Source organism: Aedes aegypti, chromosome 3, assembly GCF_002204515.2.
Source record: "Aedes aegypti strain LVP_AGWG chromosome 3, AaegL5.0 Primary Assembly, whole genome shotgun sequence".
Lineage (NCBI taxonomy): Eukaryota > Metazoa > Arthropoda > Insecta > Diptera > Culicidae > Aedes > Aedes aegypti.
The window spans coordinates 45,332,931-45,349,285 of NC_035109.1; the positions used below are offsets into that span (position 1 = coordinate 45,332,931).

The 16,355-nt window shown below is 38.2% G+C and overlaps 1 protein-coding gene and 2 long non-coding RNA genes across 5 annotated transcripts; all 3 read left to right on the forward strand.

Moving 5' to 3' along the window:
• The first annotated feature begins 2,053 nt into the window (after positions 1 to 2,053).
• LOC110678043 lies at positions 2,054 to 3,114 on the forward strand. Its single transcript, XR_002501416.1, has 2 exons — positions 2,054 to 2,337; positions 2,909 to 3,114. It is a non-coding gene; the product is annotated as an uncharacterized LOC110678043 (long non-coding RNA).
• Positions 3,115 to 3,828: 714 nt separating this feature from the next.
• Positions 3,829 to 4,817, forward strand: LOC110678044. Its single transcript, XR_002501417.1, has 2 exons — positions 3,829 to 4,269; positions 4,622 to 4,817. It is a non-coding gene; the product is annotated as an uncharacterized LOC110678044 (long non-coding RNA).
• Positions 4,818 to 5,689: 872 nt separating this feature from the next.
• LOC5575631 (zinc finger protein 70) lies at positions 5,690 to 7,357 on the forward strand. Of its 3 annotated transcripts, none has more exons than XM_021850487.1 (3): positions 5,690 to 5,764; positions 5,852 to 6,074; positions 6,136 to 7,357. In XM_021850487.1, exons 2-3 carry the CDS (start codon positions 5,961 to 5,963, stop codon positions 7,318 to 7,320), a joined length of 1,299 nt encoding a protein of 432 aa, XP_021706179.1. In that variant the 5' UTR covers positions 5,690 to 5,764; positions 5,852 to 5,960; the 3' UTR covers positions 7,321 to 7,357. The 3 variants fall into 3 exon arrangements, with proteins under 3 accessions (XP_021706179.1, XP_001655776.1, XP_021706180.1); XM_021850488.1 differs by lacking the exon at positions 5,690 to 5,764 and adding an exon at positions 5,765 to 5,791; XM_001655726.2 differs by having other exon boundaries at positions 5,733 to 6,074.
• Positions 7,358 to 16,355: the final 8,998 nt, after the last annotated feature.

Here is a 16,355-nt window from a genome sequence, read left to right on the forward strand (position 1 = left end):
ATTCGAAGACTACAGTAGAAAAACCAAAAATATGGACCACCATTATTAGGAACAATTTCCTGGCCACAATTTTGAAACATCACAGTCCGTTCAATTTGGAAACCTAAAATTTCGCGGTTCCTAATTTTGAACAGATTTTTTAAGAAAATTTAAATTTTCAATTCAAACACAAATAAGTTATTACTAACATGATATCCATTGTTGGTGTCACAATCGCAATTATCAAATTTCCATGTACCGGGGATATTTTTGCAAAAACGTTTAGCATTCGTAAGTAAATAATTAAAAAATATTCTGTCGTCAAAAATTTTCCTTTTAATTTTTTGTGGGACAGATTGAGCTTCAAAATTGTTATTATTGAAATGCCTAAGTATGGAAAAAAGTCAAAAAGTTCAAAAAATCTAAATTTCTCTACAGAATATTTTTAAACTTTAAGAATCTGCAAATTTTTTTAGGGTGCTAATCTTAAGTAAAAAAGATCTGATATACTTGCAACTTCGATAAAAATCGATAATAAAAAATAAAAAACAATTTTAAAATATCTACGGTTTATACAAAAATCTTCAAGTTTTGACGTATTTCGTGGCACTACATATTTTGTAACTTTTGGATTGTACCGTTTTTGTTCTTCATTTGTCCCGTTTTGATCTTGTTTGCTTCTGGTCAGCCTAATTAAAATATATGTGTAATGGCGCCTGAAATATTCTTAAACATCATTGAGAACCTTTGATTCCCGCATGTCCCGGCAAAAGGGGGGTATTTTTTACCCATTATTGTGAAATCGATGAGGGGTAAATAATACCCATGTTCTGAAGTTTGAGGGAAATACTCTTTAATGAGTAAATGGCCAATACTCATTAAATGAGTTAAGCCACTTTTCTTTGAAATGGGTACGAAAGTACCCATTAATGGGTACTTCAAAGTTAGCGTGAGCGGCACATTTTTCCGTATACGGAAAAGTGACAGCTCCATTTGATTTGTACGGCAGGCGTTACCGACGTTATGAAATCAGCTCTACTTCTCAGCAGCGTACAGCTCAAGTAATTTCGATAGAGAAATCATTCCTTGACCGTTTCTTGTCCTATCCTTTTGCACAGTACTTATGATCAGCGTACCGGCCGAAAACCGTGTCCTAAACTTGTTAAATATTCTGAAATCTTTAAAATCTTTATTATCTTAAAAATTTGTGATCTGTGATCACATATATCTGTAGGCAAGAACAGGAAAAATCTGTGAAATTACAGATAAATCTGTGTATGTGGTATCACTGGCTGTGTAGCACACCAGATTCGCTGTCCAGCGTGCTATGCCCGACGTTTGGTTCGACGTATAGATTTAGAGACACGAAAATAGTATAGGGTGTTTTATGTATTTTGGACAGACAGACACTTCCATTTGAATTTGCCGTAAAAGTCCAAATTATATACGCGTAACGGTCTGTCCAAAACACTTTGATCCTTCGTGCATTGATCAATTCGGCCCTAATTGCAAATCTGTCCTTATAATGTAACAGCTGTAACGCACGACATTGATTCGCTCGTGGTTTGTGACGAATTTGCCGAGAAACGTCAGTAAACGTCGAGAGTCTGGGTTTGTTTTCACGCTAACTTTGAAGTACCCATTAAATGGGTTCCTTGTACCCATTTTTATTGCTAGTACTGAGTTGTCAGAAAAAGGGTATTATTTTTTAACACTAAAAAGAGTACATTTTACTCTTCTTGAAGAACGAGTTCCGTCAGTAAAAAAGGGTAAAAAAGCCACTTTTCGCCATTTGGAGCAACAACATTGAAGTGTTTTGCCGCAAATCATATTTCGTTAATTAATTGAAAGAATCATGGTAAGTAGCTAATTGTTCTAACAAAATACTTAAATCAAAGGCTTAATTGATTTTTCCTTAAAGCCAAGTACGGACCTGAAACGTAAATCGCTCAAGTAAAATTTCTCCTTTTTACCCAAGTAATTTTGACAGCTGATTCAGTATGAGCGAAATGTCACTTTTACTTGCGGAATAATTGAGCGGCACATTTTTCCGTTCGGAAAAGTGACAGCTCCCTTTGATTTGTACGGCAGGCGTTACCGACGTTATGAAATCAGCTCTACACGCTAACTTTGAAGTACCCATTAAATGGGTTCCTTGTACCCATTTTTATTGCTAGTACTGAGTTGTCAGAAAAAGGGTATTATTTTTTAACACTAAAAAGAGTACATTTTACTCTTCTTGAAGAACGAGTTCCGTCAGTAAAAAAGGGTAAAAAAGCCACTTTTCGCCATTTGGAGCAACAACATTGAAGTGTTTTGCCGCAAATCATATTTCGTTAATTAATTGAAAGAATCATGGTAAGTAGCTAATTGTTCTAACAAAATACTTAAATCAAAGGCTTAATTGATTTTTCCTTAAAGCAGAACCCTTCAAGGAGCATTACAAGCGGCAATTAAAGAGTGGGTTTTCATCCGGGATATGGAATAGCAAAATACGGAGCAAGACCCCTGGATACAGATGAGAAAGTCAACGCATTAAAGTTTGAGTTAGCACCTTAGTTATAAGTAATCAAATAAAAAGATTTCCATTAAAATATATGTGTAATGGCGCCTGAAATATTCTTAAACATCATTGAGAACCTTTGATTCCCGCATGTCCCGGCAAAAGGGGGGTATTTTTTACCCATTATTGTGAAATCGATGAGGGGTAAATAATACCCATGTTCTGAAGTTTGAGGGAAATACTCTTTAATGAGTAAATGGCCAATACTCATTAAATGAGTTAAGCCACTTTTCTTTGAAATGGGTACGAAAGTACCCATTAATGGGTACTTCAAAGTTAGCGTGTACTTCTCAGCTGCGTACAGCTCAAGTAATTTCGGTAGCGGAATCATTCCTTGACCGTTTCTTGTCCTATCCTTTTGCACAGTACTTATGATCAGCGTACCGGCCATAAAGCAGAACCCTTCAAGGAGCATTACAAGCGGCAATTAAAGAGTGGGTTTTCATCCGGGATATGGAATAGCAAAATACGGAGCAAGACCCCTGGATACAGATGAGAAAGTCAACGCATTAAAGTTTGAGTTAGCACCTTAGTTATAAGTAATCAAATAAAAAGATTTCCATTAAAATATATGTGTAATGGCGCCTGAAATATTCTTAAACATCATTGAGAACCTTTGATTCCCGCATGTCCCGGCAAAAGGGGGGTATTTTTTACCCATTATTGTGAAATCGATGAGGGGTAAATAATACCCATGTTCTGAAGTTTGAGGGAAATACTCTTTAATGAGTAAATGGCCAATACTCATTAAATGAGTTAAGCCACTTTTCTTTGAAATGGGTACGAACGTACCCATTAATGGGTACTTCAAAGTTAGCGTGAGCGGCACATTTTTCCGTATACGGAAAAGTGACAGCTCCATTTGATTTGTACGGCAGGCGTTACCGACGTTATGAAATCAGCTCTACTTCTCAGCAGCGTACAGCTCAAGTAATTTCGATAGAGAAATCATTCCTTGACCGTTTCTTGTCCTATCCTTTTGCACAGTACTTATGATCAGCGTACCGGCCGAAAACCGTGTCCTAAACTTGTTAAATATTCTGAAATCTTTAAAATCTTTATTATCTTAAAAATTTGTGATCTGTGATCACATATATCTGTAGGCAAGAACAGGAAAAATCTGTGAAATTACAGATAAATCTGTGTATGTGGTATCACTGGCTGTGTAGCACACCAGATTCGCTGTCCAGCGTGCTATGCCCGACGTTTGGTTCGACGTATAGATTTAGAGACACGAAAATAGTATAGGGTGTTTTATGTATTTTGGACAGACAGACACTTCCATTTGAATTTGCCGTAAAAGTCCAAATTATATACGCGTAACGGTCTGTCCAAAACACTTTGATCCTTCGTGCATTGATCAATTCGGCCCTAATTGCAAATCTGTCCTTATAATGTAACAGCTGTAACGCACGACATTGATTCGCTCGTGGTTTGTGACGAATTTGCCGAGAAACGTCAGTAAACGTCGAGAGTCTGGGTTTGTTTTCACGCTAACTTTGAAGTACCCATTAAATGGGTTCCTTGTACCCATTTTTATTGCTAGTACTGAGTTGTCAGAAAAAGGGTATTATTTTTTAACACTAAAAAGAGTACATTTTACTCTTCTTGAAGAACGAGTTCCGTCAGTAAAAAAGGGTAAAAAAGCCACTTTTCGCCATTTGGAGCAACAACATTGAAGTGTTTTGCCGCAAATCATATTTCGTTAATTAATTGAAAGAATCATGGTAAGTAGCTAATTGTTCTAACAAAATACTTAAATCAAAGGCTTAATTGATTTTTCCTTAATGGCCGGTACGCTGATCATAAGTACTGTGCAAAAGGATAGGACAAGAAACGGTCAAGGAATGATTCCGCTACCGAAATTACTTTAGCTGTACGCTGCTGAGAAGTAGAGCTGATTTCATAACGCCGGTAACGCTTGCCGTACAAATCAAAGGGAGCTGTCACTTTTCCGAACGGAAAAATGTGCCGCTCAATTATTCCGCAAGTAAAAGTGACATTTCGCTCATACTGAATCAGCTGTCATAATTACTTTGGTAAAAAGGAGAAATTTTACTTGAGTGATTTACGTTTCAGGTCCGTACTTGGCTTAAAGCAGAACCCTTCAAGGAGCATTACAAGCGGCAATTAAAGAGTGGGTTTTCATCCGGGATATGGAATAGCAAAATACGGAGCAAGACCCCTGGATACAGATGAGAAAGTCAACGCATTAAAGTTTGAGTTAGCACCTTAGTTATAAGTAATCAAATAAAAAGATTTCCATTAAAATATATGTGTAATGGCGCCTGAAATATTCTTAAACATCATTGAGAACCTTTGATTCCCGCATGTCCCGGCAAAAGGGGGGTATTTTTTACCCATTATTGTGAAATCGATGAGGGGTAAATAATACCCATGTTCTGAAGTTTGAGGGAAATACTCTTTAATGAGTAAATGGCCAATACTCATTAAATGAGTTAAGCCACTTTTCTTTGAAATGGGTACGAAAGTACCCATTAATGGGTACTTCAAAGTTAGCGTGAGCGGCACATTTTTCCGTATACGGAAAAGTGACAGCTCCATTTGATTTGTACGGCAGGCGTTACCGACGTTATGAAATCAGCTCTACTTCTCAGCAGCGTACAGCTCAAGTAATTTCGATAGAGAAATCATTCCTTGACCGTTTCTTGTCCTATCCTTTTGCACAGTACTTATGATCAGCGTACCGGCCGAAAACCGTGTCCTAAACTTGTTAAATATTCTGAAATCTTTAAAATCTTTATTATCTTAAAAATTTGTGATCTGTGATCACATATATCTGTAGGCAAGAACAGGAAAAATCTGTGAAATTACAGATAAATCTGTGTATGTGGTATCACTGGCTGTGTAGCACACCAGATTCGCTGTCCAGCGTGCTATGCCCGACGTTTGGTTCGACGTATAGATTTAGAGACACGAAAATAGTATAGGGTGTTTTATGTATTTTGGACAGACAGACACTTCCATTTGAATTTGCCGTAAAAGTCCAAATTATATACGCGTAACGGTCTGTCCAAAACACTTTGATCCTTCGTGCATTGATCAATTCGGCCCTAATTGCAAATCTGTCCTTATAATGTAACAGCTGTAACGCACGACATTGAATCGCTCGTGGTTTGTGACGAATTTGCCGAGAAACGTCAGTAAACGTCGAGAGTCTGGGTTTGTTTTCAGTATCCTTCGCGTCGCTCCCGGTCCTGGGTACACAACTTATTTCAACAATATTTTGTATTTTGTATTTATTTAATTTAAACTTAACGTAAGCCTGTCGGTTATACCATTTTTCAGGTCAAGGAAACAACAATTGATATTGCAACTTTTAAAAAATAACAATTACCTAGGTATTATATTTCGGATAAATCGAATTTTCCTGCTGAACTTTCCTCTCGCGTCGAGAATGTACATTTGTCGGGTCTGCCTGGCGCAGGACCGCCCGCTTTACGTGCCACTGTTTTCCCTTCAAGGCGAACGATCGGTGGCCAAAACGATAATGCTCTGCACCGGTCTTAAGGTGAGTCCGTCCCTTGAAATCTAATTCCGATATTTAACTTCCGATTCATATTTCCCTGCAGCTGAAGCGGAACGACGGTCTAACGCAATACGCCTGCGGTCAATGTGTTGATGAGTTCGTAAGATTCTTCAAACTGAAGGAACTGTGTCTGGAATCGGATGCGTTTTTGAGGGCACACATCCCGCCGAGTGAAGCTGGCGAAGATTTCGATGAGGCTTCAAATGATTTCGGTTCAGATGTTGATATTTCGAGGGATGGTCACATTGAAACTCTGGACGAACCCTTACAATCTACCATTGTTATCGAGGAAATTAGGATAACCGAAGCGGGTGGTGAACCCCGAGTTATAACTGAAGAATGGGTCGTAGAGGTGGACGATGCGAAGCATAATCTCGAAGTGTTGGAAGATCCTCCCAGCAACAACGATAGAATTGAATCACCTGAGCTCAAATCCAAACCCAAAGCATCGTCCAGAAAGCGAAAAACTCGCCGGAAAAGTAAACCCGTGGTCTCCTCGGCAGATCCTTCGAAGTACATTTGCTGCAGTTGCCCTTCGGAAGCCTTCGATAGCCAAGAGAAGCTGGACATCCACCGGGCGGACCAGCACGAAAAGTATCGCGTCAAGACTAGCACCATCCGGCCGTTCGAGTGTGACGTCTGCTATCAACGTTTCCTCACCGAGAAGCACCTCACCCAGCACAAGAATCGACCTTACCGGAAGCGACGTTTTGTGTGCACTTCCTGTGGGGCCGCCTTCCTGGCCAGTAGCACCCTCAAGAAGCACGAAGAAACCTGCACCACCACGGTCTGCAATTACGAGTGCAACGAGTGCGGCAAGCACTTCCTTCAGTCCGGTTCCCTGCGGAATCACATGAAGCTGCACACGTCGGATAAAACCCATTCCTGTCCGATTTGTGGGAAAACTTTCATGAAGCGATTCGAAGTCCCAATCCATCTGGTCACGCACACGACGGAGCAACCGTTCGTGTGCGACAAGTGTCCGGCCAGGTTTAAGCGGATGCAGGCCCTGCGGAACCACCAGCGCCATCACAGCAATCCCAATCCGTACAAGTGCGACCAGTGTGAGGAGTGGTTCAACAGTTTTAGCGCCCGGAAGTTCCACCGGCAGAAGGTTCACGAGGGCATTGAGCCCTTTCGGTGTGAGAAGTGTGGGGCGTCATATGGGCGGCAGAGCCGGTTGACGCATCATATGCGGAAGGCGCATCCTGATGGGGCGGGGAAGTAAGCGGGGGGTTGGGTAATTGTAAATAGTTAATACATAAGTGGTTAAAAAGTAGCACCAGGTATCATGAAAGTCTCTCTAATTGAAAGAAATCCTACATGATTCTTGTTCGGACTTTAGTAATTGATCTTAAACCAGGCTTCAATTTTTTGGTCAGCTTAAACTGCAATAGTTTATTTAAGGTACGTAAACAGTAAAAATCATGTTCATTTCCATAACTTACTAAGTAGTTTTCTTTGTAATCCTCGTGGTCTGCGTCCTCTCTACTTATAACTGATTTATTCAACTGTATGTAACAAATTCATTAATTAATATTAACATTCTAGCTATCTTCGTTTACTTACGATTTCTGATACTAATTTACTTCAAATCCATTGATTGTCCACTTGATTTTAGATTTTTTTAAAACTCTACTTCCTTAGAAAGCAATTCTCGCTGAAACCAGGCCGCCATCGGCAGAAATCGTTAGAATTTCAATTTAACGTTACTGACCGCTAGTAAATATATGCTAAAACTAAAACTTTCGGTTTTCCCAAATTGGTGAACCCCTCGTAAGCCAGCTAGCTAAATAGTTTGCCATTTTTTTTTGGCTTTTTGCTGAATCTTAGGTATTTCCCCAAGTGATATGTCTTATATTTCCATCGGAAGCAAACTCATTGGCATCGTATGAAGGCATCTGAAGGTAACATAAATGGTCGACTTTTTTGAATTTGGCTGCCATCTTGAATTTTGTTCGAAAAATCGTTTTTTTTTCACCATTAGCGCACCGTTCGTTTTGAATTCTGAGGTCACCATCAGAAAGCTGAGAAAAATATTGGAGGGGTTGCGTGCAAGACACGACCGCAGTGTTGACGTTGGATAACCTTAGGCAAGTTGAAAATGAATCTGCTTTCGAAAATGATCTTCGTGAAGGGCCGATTGTTATGGGATTTGCATATAGTTCAGTTTAACGCAGCATATTTCGATTATTCCAAAATTGATTAGAGTGAAACATTTATATTCGTTATAAGAAATATTATTCAAAACAACTCATAAGCAAGCTTTTGAAAGCCCTGAAAAGGGCCAATTGATTCATATAATAATGTTGATGGTGTAGAACGGCAATGTTGTCCCAAAAGTAGTAAAGATTCAATTTCAGGGCTTGGAAGATGTACACCGAGAAATTAAACATTGAAAGAATTCCAATGATCATTGTCACTGCGTTGTCACTGGATTCACGCTTACACTTCCTTGTCATATGCGAAATTTCACTTGTACCGATTCCACAACATCATTGCACGTGAAGAAACTATCAAAATATACAAAAGCACTCTTTTGAATAGGAATAAACAAAGAAAGATTGCTATGTTAGTGTAGGAGGGAAAACCAGTCTTGATTGTTTGGTGGTTTGAATAAGAATGAATATTTATTCTCTGTCATTAAGGCTAAGTAGCCCGTCATTCGTTTTGGGAGCAATGATGACTTAGTCGCTTGCAATTTCAAAGGGATATAATTCAGTCTTGATAGTTCATATTGACTTGAAAAAGTATCACTCTAACCGCAAACATGCATAATGTATGCTGATACTTTTTCAGCTGTGTCAGTGCAAAACCAACTGATTTTCTTCGATCCGAAATCGTGAGATGAATGAGCAACAATCATCATGAATGAGCAACAATCATCAACAATCGTCGCGTACAAATTTCAACGACGGCCTACTTCGCCTTAATTTCTACAGCTAGTCAAGGCTACCAAGATTAACCTCGCATACTGAGATCCTACATTCTTTCCCTTTTCTCAATATTGAAAACTTATGTTTAATGTGATTTTGAAATGTACAGTTCATAAACATCGAAGTATTCTGGTTTCCGTTTTATTCTGTTGGTTGAATAAGCTGATGGGACTACCCCCAACTAACAATTCAGAGCCACAAACAAGCATGCATGTTTAATTATTGTTGAATAATGGTAATGACAGCTGAATAAAAATTTTGCTCTATAAAGAGCTGAGAAGGTGCTTTTTTAACACAAACTTAGGTCATTGTTCAACGTTATGCATTAGAATGAACAAAAGTTGAATCGCCACTTATTAAACGTTTCGACTGGTCAAGATTGTTTTTTTAATAAGCTGAACAAGACATGTTTCCCCCAATTAAAAAGCCAATATTCCACTAAACAAATGTATTATGTATAAAAGGATATTCAGAAGACGAACTAACGTTTTTCTTGCGTCGCGCTTCAGCTATTTCCACGTGTTTAACACAAGCATGAATAAGAGCTGAATAAGTATCTAATAAAATCCTAATTCAGCTTCTGTAGATTATAAGAACAGTTGATCCAATAGAGGCCAAAATGATGATTGACAAACACATTGTTCAGCAATAAATAGGCCTTGCAAAAGCGATCACACTATAGCTAAATTTCTTAAAATGGACAAAATATCCGAAATTCGTGTAGAGTACCGAATGCATTTCAAAGCTTATAACTTATGCTTTTTCAAAACTTTTTAAAGAGCTGTTCGCAAAATAAACATGGTCAGCCTCCAGAAATGTAGGATTATTTTGAAAAAACAAACATTTGAGCTAAGTATTCCTAGTAGGAGCGAAGTACTGACAAACAAAGCGTGATATTGACTTGATTGACATAAAAGTTCTGAAGACAACATCACAATTTTGTTTGTTCTTTGTATCCAGCTTTTTACGCTAGTCATGCTATAAAATCTTTGACAGAAACTGACTATCACCACTGAACTGAAACTAGAAAATAAATCCTTAGTAACCCATCACTCACTGAAATAGAATTTCGTTGCTTTTCTGTCATTCAAACTAAAATCTAATTTCGATTTGCATAGATAATGCTTTTATTTTTTGTAGGTTTCATTTAGATTAACCGAACTGCATTCGCGTGAATTCAAAGACTCCGAACGGAGTTATAACGGCCGTCTTCGAAATATCCGCCTCTTCAACCGGAATCTGATGGTACGCCATCTCCAGATCAAGTGTGGTGAAAACTGATTTTCCCTGGAATGCATTCAACAGATCGAGGATATGCGGGACAGGGTAACGATCTGGCAAAGTCACCTAGTTTAGGTATCGATAATCTCCTACGAATCTCCATTGACCGTTCTTCTTCTGCACACAGTGTGGACTGGCCCAACTGCTGCTGGAAGGGCGACATATTCCTAACTCGCTCATAACCTGGAACTCTTTCTTGGTGACTTCCAGCTTGTCCGGTGCTAGCCGACGGCATTTGCTGGCTTTTGGCGGCCCTCTTGTTCGAATGTGGTGCGTAATGTCATGGTTAATCATCGTTTTGGTACTAGTCCCAAATCGGTCGTCACTATTCTCTTGTCATACACTTTGTTACGCTAACCATTTGCTGCATGTAGAACGAACTTCAGAATGGTTCGACTGAAGTAGATAAAAGATCATTATCATAGAATTAACGCGACGACATGTTAGTAAGCTCAGAACGATTATTGCCGCGCTTTCCAAACTCGCTTTTCGCAGCGCACCAGATTGTTGCTGAAGATGAATAAAAAAGCGATCCGACGAACGGCTGGTGCGCCGCGAAAATCGAGTTTGGGAAGCTATGGATTATTGTATTTGCAACTGTTAATTTGGATAGTTAAGCTAAAGGTCAGTTATTGTATATAACTTTTAAGATAAGCAGGAGTAGAGCACGAACACGAAGTAATGACCTTCCATCCCATCTTCAAGTGCTCCCCACAAGCACAACACTTCATTCTGGCACTTTAGAACGTCCATGTTGTAACTTGTTCACACAAGAAATCTGCCTCGACCCAGTTGGCAGAACGCGTCCATACCCCTTTCTGAACCAAAAGAAAGGGCCAATAACAAATAAGATTATTTCCGCAAATTCAAACAAAACTTTCGTTTGATTGACAGAAAGAAAAACAATGAAATTTGACGGTTCGTCAAGGCATGCTGAGGATATATTTCCAAGTTTCAGTTCAATGCTGATAGTCAACATCTGTCAAATATTTTATAGCATATTGTTTTTATGGCGAGCGTAAAAAGCTGGATATAGTTAATTTTAGATATCATTTCCAGATATTTTATATATTATATCTATCAAGTTAGTATCTCTTTTAGCTATCCATATTATAATTTGCTATTGCTAAGCTTTTTTCACCTGCTCGGGATGTTGTTCCGTACAAGAAAAGTGGAAATTTCTTCGACAGAATTGATTAAATAAATTTCTATAGCAAGCTACATTTGAAATGACATTTCTTCACAGCTGAATAGTGCTATCTAAGAAAAATGATTTACTTGGCCATTTCTGAAAAAAATCCCACGCGTCAAGATATTCGAACATTTTTCTATTCAGGCGCATAGTCCTCAGAACACTTCAAATGATTTAAATATATTCATACAGAGGACTATTTCTTTAATGCATAATAAGTTTATGAAAAATACAAATTATATAATTAATTAATAAAAATATAATTTATAAGAAAAAAATAATTTCAATTTGAGTCAATGAATTATTCAAATTGAAGTTTTGAAAAAACTAGAACTTATTATGAAATAAGATTAAGGTGAAGATGCATCGAAGCCAAACCTTAAATTTTCAATAACACAAATCTAGAGAACTAAACATCCGTTCAAGCTGAAAACTTAATCGATTGGTTACCACCAGCGTGTGACCAATCGCTTAGGTTTTCAGCTTGAACTGCTGCGCTGTCTGGTTCTCTAGATTTGTGCTCTTGAAAATTTGAGGTTTGGCTTCGATGCATATTCACCTTAATCATTTCAGACTGATTTCACTTTATGTAAATAAAAATTATTTTTGACCATCATTGACATAAATTTTCTCACTGTGCGCTAAAAATAGCCGACTGAACTCAGCTTGGATCGGCACTAAACAACAACTGAATAATATGCTTGTTCAGTTGTTGATAAGCGTACCATGTGTTGATTAGACGATGTCGAATAGAAGCTCAAACATGATCAATATTCAGCTATGAGAGGTTTATATTTTGCACTGGACGATTTTTTCATCAATTCTAGGATGGCGCAGATGGCAAGACATACCGCTGACGATTGGAAGGTCTCGAGTTCGAATACAGTATCCAGGCGTTTTTTGAATATGGTTGTCATATCATGATAATTGAGTACAATACATTTTGAAGCGCCTAGAAAGATATTTTTTTGTATTTTTATTTGTTTTTAATTATTTTTGGACCAGTCGTATAAAAGCTGAACTAAATGCTTGTAAAACGTTTTAAAAGCTGAAAGATAGAGTTGGAATTCAACGACATGCTTTAAAGTTTCTCCAAATTTGTGTGAACAACGCCTGAATAAAGGTTGGCCATGAAAATTATCAAAATGTTATTAAACATGATGCTGAATAAAACTGCTATAATGGTGTTTGTTAAATGAGTGAATGTTAGTTGGGCCGTGTCAATTGGTCGCTTACGACGCGTCTCTTAAAGGTTTTCTTCGTATTGACTTGATTTGGATATTTCGGGGTCTATTTTGTAAATCGAGCAGATTCATGTGACTCGTCTGTATTCATTGTCGATCAAAGCAAGCATGCATATTTCAGATGTCACCCGTCGACTCCCATATTAATCCAGTCACATAGAGTGACAACTGTCGAAAAACTCGAGTGACAGAGCTGAGTCGAGCGAATTTTTCGGTCGACAATGACTCCAGTCGAGTCGATTTGATCGACTCGACTTATAAAATAGACCCCTTCATCTAATGCATCTGGAATAAAATTTCATACAAGTAAATGTCTTTCAATTAATACACTACAAAATGATGTTTGATACCGGATTGTTTAAATAGACCATTTCCGTCAGATCTAAACCCCACTTTTTGTATTTTTCTTCGAAAGACAATCATGTTTAATGTGATGAAGTATACAATTTCTGATTAGTGTGTAAGCGATTCTTTTATGCATAGCGCCCAACCCAACTAACAATTCAGAGCCACAAACAAGCATGCATGTTTAATTATTGTTCAATAATGGTAATGGCAGCTGAATAAAAAATTTGCTCTATAAAGAGCTGAGAAGGTGCTTTTTTAACACAAACTTAGATGAATGTTCAACGTCATGCATTAGAATGAACAAAAGTTGAATCGCCACTTATTAAACGTTTCCAAAGATTCTCATTCAACTATTCAAGATTGTTCTACAAATGAGCTGAACAAGACATGTTTCCCCCAATTAAAAAGCCAATATTCCACTAAAAAAATGTATATGTATAAAAGGATATTCAGGAGACGAACTAACGTTTTACTTGCGTCGCACTTCAGCTATTCCCACATGTTTAACATAAGCATGAATAAGAGCTGAATAAGTATCTTATGAAATCCTAATTCAGCTTCAGTATATTATAAGAACAGTTGATCCAATAGAGGCCAAAATGACGATTAACAAACACATTGTTCAGCAATAAATAAGCCTTGTAAAAGCGATCACACTATAGCTAAATTTCATAGAATGGACAAAATATCCGAAATTTGTGTTGAGTTTCGAATTCATTTCAAAGCTCATAAATTATGCTTTCTTAAAACTTTTGAAATAGCTGTTCAGAAAATAAACATGGTCAATCTACAGAAATGCAGAATTATTGTGAAAAACAAAAATAAACATTTAAGCTAAGTATTCCGAGTAGGAGCAAAGTACTGACAAATAAAGCGTGATATTGACTTGATTGACATAAGAGATAAAATATCTGAAGACAATATCAATATTTTGTTCCTGGAACTTTTAAACCTATGAAAAATTTGATGTACGCAGATCTAATGAATAGCTCACAGCTATTGGTAAAATCTTGCAGAATCTAAATATGACATGCCAATTTTGTTCTAGTAGTTTATTTTTAGATATCATTTCTAGATATTTTATATCATATATCTATCAAGTTAATATCACTTTTAGCTATCCATTTTATATTTTCTATTGCTAAGCTTTTTTCGCCTGCTCGGGATGTTTTTCCGTACAAGAAAATGGAAATTTCTTTGACAGAATTGATTAAAACAATTTCTATAGCCAGCTACATTTGAAATGACATTTATTCACAACTGAATAAATACTGCGCTCTAAGAAAAATGATTTACTTGGCCATTTCCGAAAATAAAAATCGCATCAAGATATTCGAATATTTTTCTATTCAGGTGGTTTCTGATGACTAACCAACCCTTCAAATGATTCAAATATATTCATACAGAGAACTTTTACTTCAATGACGATTGGAAGGTCTCGAGTTCGAATCCAATATACAGGCGATTTATAAATAAGATTTTTATACTATCATGATAGTAGTGCACACTTCATTTATAAAAGTGCCTAGAAAAATATTTTTTTGTTTTTATTAGTCTTTAATTATTTTTAGACCAGCCGTATAAAAGCTGAACTAAATGCTTGTAAATCGTTTTTGAAGCTGAAAAGTAAAGTTGGTATTCAACGACATGCTTCAAAGTTTCTCCAAATTTGTGTGAACAATGCTTTAACAAAGGTTGGCCATGAAAATTATTAAAATGTTATAAAACATGATGCTGGATAAAACTGCCATAATGGTGTTTGTTAAATGAGTGAATGTTAGTTGGGAATGCTATTTCCGATGTTTACACGGGAAAAAAATCTGTGGTAAAAATAACTATTTTAGCTGACTACGCCCATTCTTAAAACTACCATGGAAATTCAGACCAATTTACTATGTTTACGGTACACCCCACCACATTACTGGTACATTTGACAGAAACAATTTACAACAATCTGATTCCAACTACAAACATGGTAAAATCAAGCGCATTTCTGGTCTACTGAAAATTGCCGGTGCGAGCGCTTAAGTTAACCCCCTAAAATAGTAGTTTTTACCGCACAATTTTTTTGCGTGTACGCGCCAAAGCGCTGTTTGTGTGTTTTCCTTTCATTAGTATTCTGAACTCAATAAGAGAAAGTCAACAATAAATGTTCGCGGTTTTATTAAAGTTAATTCCGGTGTTTTATTGTCCGAAAGTAGTTCGCCCAATAGGTTATTGGCCCAGGAACGATTCCCGATTGCGATTCGGTCGAATGTAGTGTTTTCGGTCGCAAAAGTGCGTAATTATGGAAAGCCACGATCGGGAGGAAACTCTTCGTGTCGCCATTTTTGATGGCACGAATTTCGCCGCGTGGAAATTCCGGATGCTCACCTTGCTTGAAGAGCATGAGTTGGTGGAGTGCATTGAAACGGAATTGGATGATGTGGCGGAGCTCAAGGTCGAACCTGGTGACACCGCGGAAGTGAGAAAGCGAAGGCTTTGGAAAAGCGTCAGAAGCGAAACCGAAAATGCAAATCGATGTTGGTGGCGCGCATTCACGACGACCAGCTGGAGCACCTTCAAGGACGTGAAACTCCCAAGCAGATGTGGGATGCGTTGGTCAGGATTTTCGAGAGGAAAAGCGTAGCGAAACGACTTCACTTGAATCGGCAGATACACGAGCTCAGGTACACGGAAGGTACGTTGCAGGATCATTTCATCCGATTTGATCGATTGATTCGTATGTACCGCAACGCTGGCGGTCAGATGGACGATATCGATATTGTTTGCCGATTATTGCTGCCGCTGGGATCCGAGTACGACGCGGTGGTGACCTCTATTGAATCGCAGCCGCAAGAACAGCTAACGATGGACTTTGTCAAGTGCCGGCTGCTCGACGAGGAAATTAAACGGAAGAGTACGTCGACGAGCAACAGTGGATGTGTGAAAAACGAAGCGGCTTTCTCTGGACGTGGACCGCGGAAGCAACCAACGAAGCGGCCCCTGAAATGTTTCGGTTGCCAGAAAGAGGGCCACAAAGTGACGGACTGTCCCGATAAGAAGAAGGCTTAGAAGAAGTACTCCGGGAAGGCGCAGGTGGCAGAGAAGGACGAAGACCTGATGTACCTTCTTCACTCAAAGGATGACGTGGCCCAGCGTTTTGAGGAGTATGAAGCACAGATGACTGGCAAGTTTGGAGTGAAAATTTCTCACTTCCGTTCCGATAACGGCGGGGAGTATACCTGCAAGGAAATGCGATCCTTTTGTCAACGGAAAGGTA